Source organism: Channa argus, chromosome 12 (genome assembly GCF_033026475.1).
Source record: "Channa argus isolate prfri chromosome 12, Channa argus male v1.0, whole genome shotgun sequence".
In the NCBI taxonomy this organism is placed as follows: Eukaryota; Metazoa; Chordata; class Actinopteri; order Anabantiformes; family Channidae; genus Channa; species Channa argus.
Genome location: NC_090208.1, coordinates 3883635 through 3898598, shown reverse-complemented (window position 1 = coordinate 3898598; position 14964 = coordinate 3883635). Strand labels below are relative to the sequence as shown.

Here is a 14964-nt window from a genome sequence, read left to right as displayed (position 1 = left end):
TGACCTGAGCTCAGTTTAACGCAGTCAGAAAGGTTCGATGCTGTGACTCCACGATGAGACGTAAAAACATTTCAGCTGCTGCTTTTCAAAGCGAGGTCACATGATACAGTTTTGTGTTGTGTGCACTAACTTTGTCTTGGATTCATTTTGTTTCCCCGAGTCAGGAGACTTCACACAGGTTCACATTTACTCATCACTCACTGACTCACAACAAAACCAAACTGACACTGAATTAAAGCAGAAAGGGTTTCATTACAATCAGGAGCAGCTCCACAACTCTTCATTTTTTAATTTTTAATCTTATTTCATTTTGTCTGTATGGATTTTAGTCTTTTATTTACTTAGTCTATAGTTTATAATGTTCTAATTCTTTTCTCTGCCTGTGTAAACCACTTTGAGTTTCCTGTGTGTTTGACACGTGCTCTATGAATAAAGCTTTTGTTGAGACCTCTAACATAAACCCACTAATCCACAATTCAGGAATCATTAATGCAGATCATCATGTTTGCTGTGCGGAAATGTTCTTAAGGTTAATCATTTAATCCCAAACGGAGAAAACTTGACCCTTAATACAACAATCACCAGCTGTGTGATTCAGGGTTTTCACTGTCATCATTGTTTAACTAGAAGAATAAAAAGTGGACAATGACAACACATCTTTTTTTTTTTGTACCTTTTTCTGACTAGAAACAGCAGCTTGACTGTCACAAGGAAACTTTAACGATTAATTAATGTCTGATGTTTGTCAACAATTATTTGATTTTCAGTTGGTTCAGCAGTGATGGAGGCTGTTTACCAGCAGCCTGATTTTAAAATGAATAATTACTGAAATACAACTAGTCAATAAATACAAGTCAAAGCAAACGTTTGAGGTCAAATCTCCTTTATTACAGAATCAGAACATGAGTGTGATCTTCAAAGGACAAATGAGTAAAGAAATACTTACAGTACAGGACATTGGTCCTTACAGTATGTGACCATCTTTACTACGTCTCCCAGTCTTCAGCCTCTGACACTGACTGCTGCAACTGAGGGAAGCTGCTCACACACACTCACACACTCCACGACAACATGAGCAGTTGTGAGTCCTGTGGTAAAACACACAGTAGCTATAAACTCAGTAGGTAAGGAGTCATTTTCATTTTTATTCTGTTTCACTGATACTGATGAACTAATAATGTGCTGACTCATCAGTATCTTCCACTCTCTATCTACCAAGCAGACGCTTCAAATCTCAACCCACTATCTCAGCACCTTCTCATTCCAGAGGTGTCAAAAAGCACCAGTTTGTCTGTTTGTTTGTGTGCTGTCGTCACTGTTTGTAGCGTAGTTCATTATTTGTAGGATTATTACTGGCAGGTGAAACCTGGAAGCTGTTGAAGAAGAATCTGTACAGTGGCTCAGCTCTCTCCTGTTCAGAGTTTAGGTTCAGTTGGAACAACCAAGGAGGAGGAAACAAACATGATGAACAACAGTGGTGACCCAGTGAACTCTTCAAGTGACAATGAAATACTGGGAATCAGTGGGTGTTTCTACTCTGAGTCACTCACAGTGTCGAGCTCTGTAGCAGCAAAGCAATGGCTCATTCTAACACAAGCTGCATTAAATGTGGCCTGTTTAAAAGAAGCTATATATACACTCACTGCTCACTTCATTAGGTACAGCTGTACCATCTAATGCAATGCAATACAGCAGTTCTACTTGTACAAGGTTACAACTTCTCACTGTTTTTACATTTATTTATTTCAGACATTATTTGCATGAAATTGCAGGAGCAAGTAAAAATGATGTAAACTAATTCATTAAAAATTAAAAACTACCTGTTCCACTGAGAATAAACCTCAGTATTTTGAGACATCTTAGTAATACACACATACTTGATCACTCATCTTGATTCATTCAGCAGTAAAGAGCATTTGGACATGTGGTTTAAAAAAAACAGGATTTATTTTTTAGCATTTATTACTAATTATCAACACATTTCTTTTTAAACATTATTGAAAATTGTTGTTTATTTTGTTTTTTTCCACAAAATTCAACAGATGACAAAATAAATTTTAGAATCTAAAGATTTTAAGTGACTTTACTCAGTTTTGAATGTAATTTTTTTATTATTATTCTTTAATTTATTTTCCTTTTATCCAAGATCTGCTGCATAAACTTCACTCATACGTAACTTAAATAACTCAAAAACACATAAAATATAATTATATTTTTATTAAATTAAAATTTACTCAATAATTCAATTTTCGCTATATATATATATATTATATATATCATTTAACTAATTTAACTCAAATGATTTAAAATGCAAGTTCAGCGTGAAATCAGACTTTGCTCTTTCAAAATATGTGAACGGTGGCGACATTAAAGTTTCAGCAACTACAAACAAAGCTAAATAAACTTGACTGAAGTCGTACAGTAAGAGCTGTAGTCATGAATGCTGCTTCTGTTAGATGCTCAACTGAAGCACTTAGATTTTTAAACTTTAATTCATATATTACATCATTGTATTTTATTTACAATTAAGACAATGTCCCTCTTCTAAAAGTCCTAATCCAACCAACAAACTCTTTACTACAGAAGGAAACTGGATTTAACAGATTCAAGAGAAAAGGGAGAAAAACAAGTGTTTGCTAAAAAGAACCAGAAGAACAGAAAGAACCAGAACAGCAGCAGTTAACAAAGGGAAACAGAATCAGGACATTTGATTCAGTGTTGTAGGACAAAATCAGCTGTTCTGGAGACAGCGTTGACCTCACAGAAACATCCTGCTTTAGTCTTTGTTGTTGAGCTTGTTCCTCTTGTCCACTGTCAGATTCCAGATCTGGTTCCTGCTCCAACACTTGTCTGGATTTCAAATGAGGAAGCAGCTGCAGAAGAAGACAAAGTGTCCTCCTGTCTTCATCCATTGTCCATCAGCTACTTCTCTTCCATTTTGTTGCTGATCCAAAGTCAGGTCAGATCAATAATCAAAGATTGATCAACAGACTGATCAAACTGATTGATCAGCCATCAGAGGAGTTGGATCAGTGGAGCTGCTTCTGTTCCTGATGTCCACTGTGTCATCTTTGTCCTGAGTTCTCTCTGCAGAGGAGACAGAAGACAGTCAGACAGAGACAGACAACAAGAGAAAAGAAAACCAAAACAAATATAATGAAACTCACTTTTGACCTTGAGCAGCACTGTTTTCATTCTCCAGATATTGCTGCCTTTTACATAACAGACATATGTCCCTGCGTCTCTGACTTTGGGATGTTTCAGGGTCAGACTGAGGTCTCCAGTCTCCAGCAGGGCTTCCTTCATCTCTGTTCGGTCTCTGTAAACTTGGTTCTCATCTTCATGCTGTTCAGAATTGTTCTCATATTTGTGGACCATTCTGTGGACACTGTCCCTCCACCACACTTTAGCGTCCTCAGGCAGGTGACCAATGGTCCTGAAGGGCAGCTGGACAGACTCCACTCCCTCCTCCACCTCCACCTGACAGTCTGAGAGGACAACAAACCACAACATCAGCTGGACAGACAGCAGCAGCAGTTTAGAGGACACAGTTTAGAGAAAGCTGAAGGTCAGAACCAGATCAGAGCAGAAGGTAACAGGGGACAGAAATCTAGAAACTAAAAGCAGCTTTTGATCAGAGTCTTGATGCTGTTGGGACATTTTGTCTGCTTCACAGTAATGTCTCATCTCCGTCTTGACCTGCTGTCTGTTGCTTTTCATTGGGACATTTCAAAGTCAACATTCAAGAGAAGAAGATTTCAGACCAAACATGTCTTCTGTCAATATGTTTGTCTTCATGTGTGTTGTGGAAATGAGTCTTAGTTCCACACAGCATTTCAAACATATGTCCAACATGGATCCACAGAAACCTTCATCACATCAGTGTCTCAGTGTTTGTGGAGCAGGATTCACTCAGCTCACTTCTCCATTTGTTGGATCAGCAGAAAGTCAAACTCTGGGACTTTGTTGTTAAAGGATCAGTTCCTGTTTTCAGAGGGTTTATCATGAGGACTGGTGGCTGATGGAGCCTGAGTCTGATGGAGCTCTTCTTCTTCCACTTTCTCTCTTTACATTGATCCCATTCAACACTCAGAATCAACCTGATGCAGCTGCTGCCAAACCAAACTCCATGAAGAACTGACTGGATTAAAGCCAATGAGCCTCTTTATGGACTGAGAGCAGCTGAAGCTCATTTCAAGCTGAAGCTGATCTTTCTTCTTTTTCCAAATCAAGAGTTTGTGGCAGAAACATGATGTTTGTAGAGAAGAAGCCGAGAGAAAACTGGATCTTTATTTCCATCAACATCACATCTGAGAAGGAACTTGCTCCCACTCATTTCTTCAGGGAGAAGATTCAGGATTTAAATGGAAATCAAAGTTTGATCCAGTCGACTTTGAAAATGATGATCAATGAATCCAAATCAATCACACTGAAACCTCTTGATGATCAGAGTGACGTCAAATCTTTGGTTTTTCCAAACCAACTGAATCAGTGAGTGGATTTGGTTGCTGCTTCACAAACTGAAACACAAGACTGAATAAATCAACATGTCCTGCTTCAAGTCAGCCATGAATTTTTCTGTCCTGATCCAGAAAGACCAGAACCAAAATCTGGGAGGCTCCAACCAGAAGAAGAAAATCAATTAGATGAGTATTTATTTTCCAGGAGGAAAACCAGTGAAATGTGTCAGAGATCAGTTGACTATCAACACGCTCTGACTTTTCAGATCTTCTCCAGATGAGGAGAATATAAAGGTGGTTTTTAGGAGACACTGTGTTGATGTTGAAGCAGTTTTCTTCAACATGTGGGAACATTTGGATCCATGCACAATCATCTGTGACTGTGTCTCAGTGCAAAGATGGAGCCAATCATTGATCCAATGATGGATCAACAGATGAGGATCAGAGTCAGTACAGGAAGTGGAAGAAGAGAAATTCCCTCATGTGATGGTGAAAGAACTTCTTTCACTTCTTCTCCAAACTTCAACTGGACTTTCATCAACTATTCTTTCCTGTTTTTCTTGTGCAGGAACAAGAACTCAGTTGACTATCAGCCGTGTTTTCTTAACATTCTTCAACACAACTGGAAGATTTTCACTGATACAAACTATTAAAGCTGCTTTTCTTTCTGCTTTCAGCTTCTTCCTGATCAATACTGTCACACTCTGATTGCTCATCAATCAACTTATTGATATCAGTTTGTGTTGCTACATGGAAATGAGCTCCTGTCTTCTTCTTTGGTCACTTCCTCTTTTGATTGATCCCCAGTGAATCTGAAATGTTGTGGAGGATCAATATTTGTGATGGATGTGATGTTTTCATGTCTGATCTGACTGTAGAGAACTGATCAGTCCAAAGAGCAGGACTTCATGTCCAATAACTGCCATGATATTGACTTGATGATTCAAGAAATCATCAGATGATCAGGAAATACTGATGCTTTCAGACTCTCAGACTGATCATTGTTCTTCCAGCTGATTTGGATCTGAAATGTTGCTCTCTGAAACAGACAGGACCTGGTCTTCTGTTTGACCTCTTTAGAACCTGGGGCTGGATTGACTTTGTCTTTGTTCTTTTCTGTCCAGCACAGACTGATGACGAGCTGTGTCACAAACATTTCACTGTGCGGATCAACAACAGCAGCTAGAAGCTGTTACCATAGCAACTCCATCCTCCATCTCCAAATATCAAATGTTAATAAATTCTTCTGGAAATGCTTTGACTGGTAGATTTTCACTCAGGACACTTCAGAGCTGCAGTCGCTATGAGCTCACTGAGGTCAGTAACTCAAGATTCAAGATTCAAGATTCAAAAGAAACTTGTGTCCACTAACTATTATCCTCTTTTTAAAAACCAAACTCTGGACTTTGTTCTGTTGAATCAGTTGATTTCAGTGCCTGGTCACAGCAACATTCTCAGTGTCAGTGAGGACCGAACAATGTCTGTGGAGACATTAGAGGACAGCTCCATGTCTTATCTGTCCACCTAAACACAATTTCAGCTTTTGAAACTAATCCCAGCTTCTTGTTTTCTGCTCTCATGTGCTGATGGACATTTTCATTGTTACTGAAATAAGGTAGAGAGACAGAAAATGTCAAAGAGATCCAGCCAGAGCAAACTCATATTTTCCACCTTTGTCTCCAATTAGACCAACAATCTAATTCATCCCAACACTTGTCTCAAGTTCTGTCTGCAGCTTCACGTGATCAAGGACCTGTTGTTACCTGGACCTGATCTACTTCTGGTGGAGCTCAGTTCAAAGTTTCTCTCTGTCACAAATATTCACATTACACTGAAATGATAGTTTGGTTCCAGGAAAATTCATTTCAATTCACTGTTAGAGTCATGAAATAAAGTGAAATACATTCATAGAAACATACTAACAGTAATACTGCAGTTTCTCTTAGTATAAAGATTAACAACAGTTAGCTTAGCATAAAGACTTTAAACTGACCTTTGACCTGGAGCTTCACATCTTTCTTCATCAGGATGTTTCCCTCCCTGCTGTAGACGGTGCAGGTGAAGGGTCTTCTGTCCATGTCTGTGGGGTATTTCAGGGTCAGACTGAGGTCTCCAGTTTTCAGCAGGTTTCCCTTCATCTCTGTTCGACCTCTGTAATCCTCATCCTGTTCTTCAGGCTGGTCAGAGCCGTTCTGATACACATGGACCTTATTTGTAGCTAAAGTAATTTTCCACTCCACTGTGACGTCTTCAGGCAGGTGAACTGTGGTTTTACAGGGCAGCTGGACAGACTCCACCCCTGAATCCACCTCCACCTGTTGTACTGAGAGGACAACAAAGCACAGCATCATGTGGACAGACTGCAGCAGCAGCTGTGACACATTTTCTTTGAGTGGAGGAAGTAAAAACATGTTTGACTGGTTCTAGTCTGAAATGTCTCCATGTCTCCATTTGACAGAAACAGCTTTGTCTTTGTTGTCTGTCCAATCAGAAAAGTGAAAGTTAGAAACTAAATGTTGAAAGGATCAGATTTGATGACAGATCTGGGAGCAGATTGATAGATATGAAATGAAACAAAGTTTTAAGACATTTTCTAGGAGAATCTGGATCAATCTGATCACTCTAATCATTTCTAAATCAGCCTGATCTTTGTAGGATCTCAGACGACGGAAATCTTTCAAACTAAATCCCTCTGAAATATCAGAGACCATAGAGGCTTTAAATGCTGCTGCTGCAGCAGGACCACACTGTCTGTCAGCTGACAACACGTCCTCTTTTGGACATGGATCAGGAATCATATGAGAGCAGCTGCCTTCTGAATTCACTGAGAACTTCCTGATCATGTTCCTGATTAAACTGAACTGATAAGTTTGGACAAGTATTCACATATAAAGTCCAACATCATGCTCTGTTTCAGATCTTCTGAGAATTTGCTCCATCTGCAGATGGAGCGTAGGTCAGTGTTGTTTTATAAGGTCTATAACAGCACAGCACACCCACAACTCCACATTAGTGATGGTGTAATTTAACAGCTGTTTACATGTTGTAGTGGACTCGAACATTAAATGATAAAGTGCCTTTGGACCATAAAAGAAACAGAACGACTGAAAGAGTGAAAACAACTTTTAAACATTTAAACTGACCTTTGACCTGGAGCATCACTACTTTCTTCATCAGGATGTTTCCCTCCCTGCTGTAGACGGTGCAGGTGAAGGGTCTTCTGTCCATGTCTGTGGGGTATTTCAGGGTCAAACTGAGGTCTCCAGCTTTCAGAAGGTTTCTCTTCATTGTTGTTCGACCTTTGTAAAGATAGTACTGTTCTCCAAGCTGGTCAGAGCCGTTCTGATACACATGTATCGTCCAGTCTTTAATGTTCTTCCACTCCACTTTGGCGTCTACAGGCAGACAAACTGTGGTTTTGCAGGGCAGCTGGACAGACTCCACCCCTGAATCCACCTCCACCTGGTAAACTGAGAGGACAACAAAGCACAGCATCAACAAAAAAGTAAAGAAGTTTAACCATCAGCATTATGGGTAATGTAGTAGTAGAGACATACCTGACATGAAATAGTGACGGAAATGTACTAAAAGACCCCCAGCAACAATCAGAAGAACCAGGACAACCAGGAGAGCTTTGGCCCAGGATGGAAATCGTTCTGTGGACAACATGAAGAACAACATGACCTCTGACCTCTGACCTGTATCTACAGCACTGACCTCTGACCTGTCACTGACCTTTGACCTGCAGCTGTACATTTGTCAGTAACCATTCTCCAGTTGTAACTGATCTGACAGAGCAGGTGTAGGTTCCACTGTCAGACAGTTGCAGTTCTCTCAGATTCAGACTGAGGTCTCCAGTTTCCAGAGCATCAGGCATCATCGATGTTCGGCCGCTGTAAAGCTGGTTCTGGTTTTTAAGTTCATCACCTTCCTGCTGACGCTTGTGGACGGTTGAAGGACTGAGATCAGAGCGACTCCACACCACTGTGGGGTCGACCAGTTCAGAAGTGAGAAACTGACAGTGCAGCAGGACAAACTGGTCTCCCTCATACATGTCCACAGCTGAGACATGCTGGTAAACTGTGAGGACACACAGACAGAGAGGGTCCATCTCAGCACCTTATTTCATGTCTCATTACTCGTCCGTCCTCAGGTCAGTCAGAAACTAACCTGGTCCTGTTTGTGATTGGACGCTGCAGCTGATCAGGCTGCTTTGAAACCACATCGCCACAGTTTAACACCAACAACACTGACAAACACCAGAACCAACTCAGGATTCTGGTTCTCACTGGTTGGAGGTTTTCAGTGGGATTTTTAAATAACATATCACACTTTGTATTTCACATTAACACATGAATGTGTATGTTTGTTCATTGTAGGTGGTGAAAACATATCAAAGTATTTTTTAAAGTATCAGTGAGTTGACACAGGTTTCAGTGGGATGTGACATATTCTGATGGACTAAAATGTAACTGCTGTATGTCCAGAACATTTTTACTGAACCAGAGAAACTAGAAATGAGATTGTTGCTTTGTGAACCTTCAATATTCCTCAACCTGAAACAGAGACAACATCTATGTTCACATGTTGATAAATGGTGTAAAAATGGAGTTTGTTTTTTGACAAAAATAAACTGAAATAATTCACTTCACGACTTCCTCTTCATCTATAACATTTATCAGTTTAAGGTTGGATCACATAACCTGAAGTTTGCAGATTCATATCAATATTTAGGTTTTTATATTGATGAAAATGTGAATGTTATGTTTCCTGCTGAATCAGCAGGTGGAGCTTTGAGAGGATCAATGGTCAAAGTAAAAACCTCAAAGACATATTTTTGTCCACATGTGTGTCTTTCTGTGTGTCTGTGCTGGGATTTGTATTTCAGTCAGTCTGTGTGTCTGTACATACATTTGTAAATATCTACATTTAATATGCGTGTATATGTAAAATAATGTACAAATGTATTCACTCAAAAACTGAATGTAAATGTCTTTAATTCTTTGTGTTTTTAGCTAAAAGTGCTGAAAACCTCACAATTGGCTCTTTGTAAGTCACGGTGGGTCACAGCTCACAGTGGGCTACAATAATGATGCCATAGATGGGAGTTTTCAGACATACTCCACATTTTCCAAGCTTGTGTGAGTACTGTGCATCATTCTGTGTTTGTGGTCACAAAAATATTTCTATGTTGGTGTGTTTTTGCTTTTTAAACAACTGAGAACATTTTCAACCCAATCAAAAACCATATGAACCACAGATGGTCTTAAATCTGAGGACTTTGCAGACGACTTCCAAAAGAAAACAGCCACCATCAGGTCTGACATCAGCCAAGCACACAGTCCCATTACAGAGACATGTAGACAATGTGAAGACACATTGGACAGTTTTGTTCTGGTTGATGCTGAAACACTCAGGAAGGTTTTATCTAAACTGAAGACAGACCTGAAACCTTGGTGTCATCCTTGATTCAGAGCTGATCTTTAAGGCTCATGTGGGCTCTGCCACCAAATCAGCTTTTTATCACCTCAATAATATTGATAAAGTTCGATCATTTCTCTGTCCGAGTGACACAGAGACTAATGCAGGCTCTTAAATCCAGCAGACTGGACTATTGTAATGCTGTCTCCTCTCTGGTCGACCCAAATACCTCATAAACCAGTTACAGTTGATTCCGAGTCCTGACAGGAACCAGAAGGAGAGAACACATTACACCTGTTTTAAAGTCCTTACACTGGCTGCCTGTCAGCTTCTGTACTGATTTTAAAATTCTTCTCCTTGTTGTTAAAGCTCCTCATGGTCTTACAGCAGCTGACTTGTCTGACATGTTTCCAGTGTATGAACCAGTCTGTGCTCTCAGATCCTCTGACTCTCACAGTCCTGTTCCTGTGTTTAGTTGTCCCCGTTTTCCCAGCTTTATTTCCTGCCCTTGGCTTTTATTTTGTTGCTCCTCCTCCTCACTTCCTGTTAGTCTGTTTAATTTCTTTACCTTCCTCGTTTGTCCTGATTTGTTTCACCTGCTCCCCTGTCCTTTTATACCCGGCTATACCCAGACCTTTGTCAGTTTGTCCTGCATCCTGCATCCTGCATCCTGCATCCTGCATCCTGCATCCTGCATCCTGCATCCTGCATCCTGCATCCTGCATCCTGCATCCTGCATCCTGCATCCTGCATCCTGCATCCTGCATCCTGCATCCTGCATCCTGCATCCTGCATCACCCAAATTTTGGTCTGTGGTTTCGTTTCTCTTTTTGTTACGTTGTTTCCTTAGTTTATCCTCCACCTGTCTGTTTAGATCCTGCTCCCTGTATCGGTTACTCTTGTTTATTCCCTTCTGTCTCACGTTTAGTTTGATTATTATTTATTCCTGTTAATTTGTCCTTGTTTATTTATTTTATAAGTTAGTTACGGTTTGTCTGGTCCCTGTTTGTACACTACATTGAGTTCTGTCTGGTCTGTATTCTGTCTGTCTCGTATGTTTACACCCTGTTGGTTTAGGAGCTGTTGTGTCTGATGTTCTCCCTGTGTGTCGTCTGTTGTCCTTGCTCCCCTGGCACAGTCCCTATTTAAATTGTAGTTTGTCGTCTCCTTTAGCTGCTTAATGTTTCGATTTGGATTTATTTTGTTAATTTACTCCGTCTGTATACACTGTCATCCTTTGTAGTTGTGTTCACCCCTCCTCTATTAAAACACAGGGTAATTTGGTTGATCTGTGACACTGTCTCGAGTATTTGAGTTGTTCCAAAGTGCAGGACAAAAACGTTTGGTGAGGCATCTTTTAGCCTGGATTTTGAATCAATTTTTTTGTGCAGTATCTATTTATTGCATTTATTAACACATCTTTTATGTTGTAGTTTTTCTTATGTTTTCATCATAGTTTTTAACTATTTTTAAATGTTTTGTCTTATACTTGTATCTTTATCATAATGTTTAGTTTATTTTTATCTTTGATCTTTTATTTGTGTGAATGAGTCTCAGTGTCTTATAGAATAATGTCACATAGCTAAAAAGAAAATGTTCCTGTGTTTTCAGCTCAGATCTGAAACTGGACAGTGTCTCAGTTTAGAATAAGAAAAGCAGCTTTGTTCTCTGAATGATAAAGAAAATGAGTTTGTGTTTAGTTTATTAATGGCCTTTTTATTAGGAACTACACAAAACTTTGTTCTGTCATTTAAAAACACAACTTGATTTTTGAATATGAATAATGCACAGAGACTTTTTTATACATGTAAAAGATTTAAATTAGCTAGATATTTGCAGGAAACCTGGGAGAGAAGGAAAACAATTTGTGTTTATCAATTAAATAGAGAAAGTTCAAATTTTTGTAAATGTGTAACTCAAATATATATTTGTGATGCTTTTTCGGATCAGCCACATGTTTTGGTTTAAGAGCAATTTACAAACCAACATAAAGTCAATATACAATATTATGTGTTTTCTGTCATGCTTTGTCTTGGAGTTTGTTCTGTGGCTCTAATAATTTAAATTCTTGCTCATCTTCACCTGAGGTTTCACTTCCTAAAGTCCAGACCAGGAAAATCACAAACTCAAACCATTTCTGCTTCAACATCCACTTCAAATGACTGCTGGCTGTCTGAACTCCTCTTTTCTCACATCTTTTCCTTCTATCTGTCCGTCACGTCTTCAGCAGGAGGACTAATACTAGAAAAGACAGGACTGATGGAGACGTGGCGACACTTCATGTTTTGCTTTGATTTGGTTTGTATCAATCTTGTAAGAAGTGATGTGAAGGTGTTGTGGTTGGACAAGTGTTGAAGGACTGGGACAAAGTGAATGTGTCCTCTGCATTTATCTGAATGAAGCCCAACATTTCCATCCACATCTGATGCTGCTGTCAGCAAAAAGACCACAGCAAAGGATCATTGTTACTGCTGGGAACACAAGCTGTGAGAATATGAAGAAGCTACAGGGACATAATCCTGAAGAAGACAACTGAGGACAGTCTGACACATCCAGGAGGATTTCATCCAACAAACACATGGATCAGTTCAAGAGGAATCAAATCAAGATTAAAGACATTGGATCAGTCAGATCAGAGGGAGGAAGGTGATCTTACCGTGTACAAGGATCACAAACACCACAAACATCTTCATCTTCACAAACAGCTTCAGGACATCAGTTCTGCTGACGTGCTGCTCATGTTATACTGTCTGTGTGGACACAGTGTCAGTTCCACTAGCAACCATCTCTGATCCCTGCAGACATGTCTCTGCTGCTTCATGCTTTCATTCTCATTTGTACTTCCTGTACTTTTGACCTTGGACCTGTTAATGATCTACCAGCTTCACCCATTTGGACGTGTTTACCTGGACTGTACAATAAAAAAGTTTTACTTCCGAGTCTCATGTGGTGTTGTAAAACACTGACAGCTGAATAACATCTGTTGCTTTTTATCACTTTATTTTAACATCCTGGACACAGTCATTGCTGAAACTGAAAATCTGATTTCAAATTAAAGTCTGGACCTGATGAAGACAGTAGTGTAAACTGTATTTTCTCTCACGTTTCAAACATCAGCCTCAGCTTCCAGACAAAATGCACTGACAATCTGCAAAAATACATTTTTGTTCCAAAATCCATGTTTCCCAAAAGGTTCATCACAGAGGTGGGTGTCAGAACATTCTCCACCCTCAGGCTACTGCTCCCAGCCCCTTTCTCCTTTTCTGGAAACCTTTTCAGCACTTTGATAAGCACCTGTGAGCATGGAGTGACTCTGGGTCACTACAGTGTGGGATGGTCTGCTGTTAGACAATAACTGACCTTGGAGCAGTTCTGCAAACACTTCAAGACAACATCCTCATAATGTTATATTGGAATTCAGGCACTGTTTTTGTGTGACATCATCTGGGGTACAGAGCTAAGCACAGATTAAAAAAGTATCATGTAGCATATTTAAACATAGTGATCTTCATCAGGTCAACATCACAAAAACAATGTTCAGGGTCCTCAGGGACTTCCCTTGGGAAACAAGGGAATTCCGTGCACAGCCTTCAACACGGTCAGTTAATGCAGCTTCAATATATAGGAAAAAACAGAGCAGGCTCTATTTTCTAAGGAGACTAAGGTTCTTCAACATCTGCAGCACCATGCTGTTGATGTCTTGTGAGTCCGTAGTAGCCAGCTCCATCTTCTATGCTGTGGTTTGCTGGGGCAGCAATATGAAGGTGGCAGACAGCAACAGACTGGACAAACTAATAAGAACGACTGGTTCTGTTCTGGGGGAGAAGCTGGAAGTTGTCAGTTTCTACATTTACATTTATGGTACCAGTTATTTTGAGCACATGTTTTACAGAGCAGTGCTGTGTACACACAGTTCTTCATGTTTTCTAATGTTTCAGTTTTCTGTTGTTGTCAAACTCCACTGTGTGACACACATATTCTAGATATTAGTCTATTATGTAATCTTTCAAAAGAACAATATCTGTATATATCTACAGGTCCAAAAGTCTGACACCACAAAATCTGCAACATTGATCTGAATGTCTGAGGGTTTCGAGGCACAAAAGGTCCTGACATGTAAAATGTAGTATAACATTTTTCTGAGTCTGAACTATTTCTTGTTCACAAATCAAACTGAAGTTAATTTATGGTACTGGCACAGTGCAATTTATGACAGAACTGCAAGGGTGTCGATATTTTTGGCCATGACTGTATTAATGTTAGTATATGTACTCACAGTCGCCCTAGGACATAGCAGACATATGTCCCCGTGTCTGTGAGTGTGGGGTGTTTCAGGGTCAGACTGAGGTCTCCAGTTTTCAGCAGGTCTTTCTTTATCTCTGTTCGGTCTCTATAAACTTCAGAGTCATTCAGATACAAGTGGGCTGTCACTTCTGGTGTCGGTTCGTCACATTTCCACCACACTGTAGCGTCCTCAGCCAGGTGACCAATGGTCCTGAAGGGCAGCTGCACAGACTCCACTCCCTCCTCCACCTCCACCTGACAGTCTGAGAGGACAACAAACCACCTCATCAGCTGGACAGACAGCAGCAGCAGTTTAGAGGACACAGTTGTAGAGAAAGCTGAAGGACAGAACCAGATCAGAGCAGAACGTAACAGGGGACAGAAATCTCGAAACTAAAAGCAGCTTTTGATCAGAGTCTTGATGCTGTTGGGACATTTTGTCCATGGGCTGCTTCACATTGATCCCATTCAACACTCAGCATCAACCTCATGCAGCTGCTGCCAAACCAAACTCCATGAAGAACTGACTGGATTAAAGCCACTGAGCCTGTTGTAATGTTTTTAGAAAATAAAGCTTTGTTTTCTGCTGTGGTTTCATCAGAAATGAGAATAATTCACCCAAAGTCTGTGATTCCTGTCAGTCAGAGCTACAGAATTTTATTACACAAAGATCCAATGAAGGAAAAAGATCCTAATATGTCTGCTGCTGGATTTAGATTCTGTCCAGTTCAGTGTCAATTCAAAGCTCACACTCTCTATACACTGATAAGTCCTTCTAGACATGGACAGATTAGTGACT

At 40.0% G+C, this 14964-nt stretch overlaps 2 protein-coding genes across 2 annotated transcripts in view; both read right to left on the bottom strand.

Moving 5' to 3' along the window:
- LOC137137017 (interferon-induced protein 44-like) overlaps window positions 1-14964 on the bottom strand; it is a 111134-nt gene that overhangs the window by 35973 nt on the left and 60197 nt on the right. The gene's annotated exons all lie outside the window — the stretch shown is intronic.
- On the bottom strand, window positions 983-12745 carry LOC137136996 (butyrophilin-like protein 2). The gene is made up of 7 exons (XM_067522845.1): window positions 12538-12745; window positions 8196-8540; window positions 8018-8116; window positions 7604-7930; window positions 6454-6783; window positions 3168-3488; window positions 983-3087 (listed from the first exon to the last, which is right to left on the bottom strand). The coding sequence occupies exons 1-7, from the start codon at window positions 12572-12574 to the stop codon at window positions 2996-2998; spliced, it is 1551 nt and encodes a 516-aa protein (XP_067378946.1). The 5' UTR covers window positions 12575-12745; the 3' UTR covers window positions 983-2995.

What these genes read in the sequence shown, in the direction of transcription:
- LOC137136996 (XM_067522845.1), bottom strand. Translation starts at nt 12,574, where the DNA reads ATGAAGATGTTTGTGGTGTTTGTGATCCTTGTACACG. An exon ending in CCGTCACTATTTCATGTCAG is followed by an intron (nt 7,931 to 8,017) that starts GTATGTCTCTAC and finishes TTGTCCTCTCAG; the next exon opens with TTTACCAGGTGGAGGTGGAT. An exon ending in AGTGCTGCTCAAGGTCAAAA is followed by an intron (nt 3,088 to 3,167) that starts GTGAGTTTCATT and finishes TCTCCTCTGCAG; the next exon opens with AGAGAACTCAGGACAAAGAT.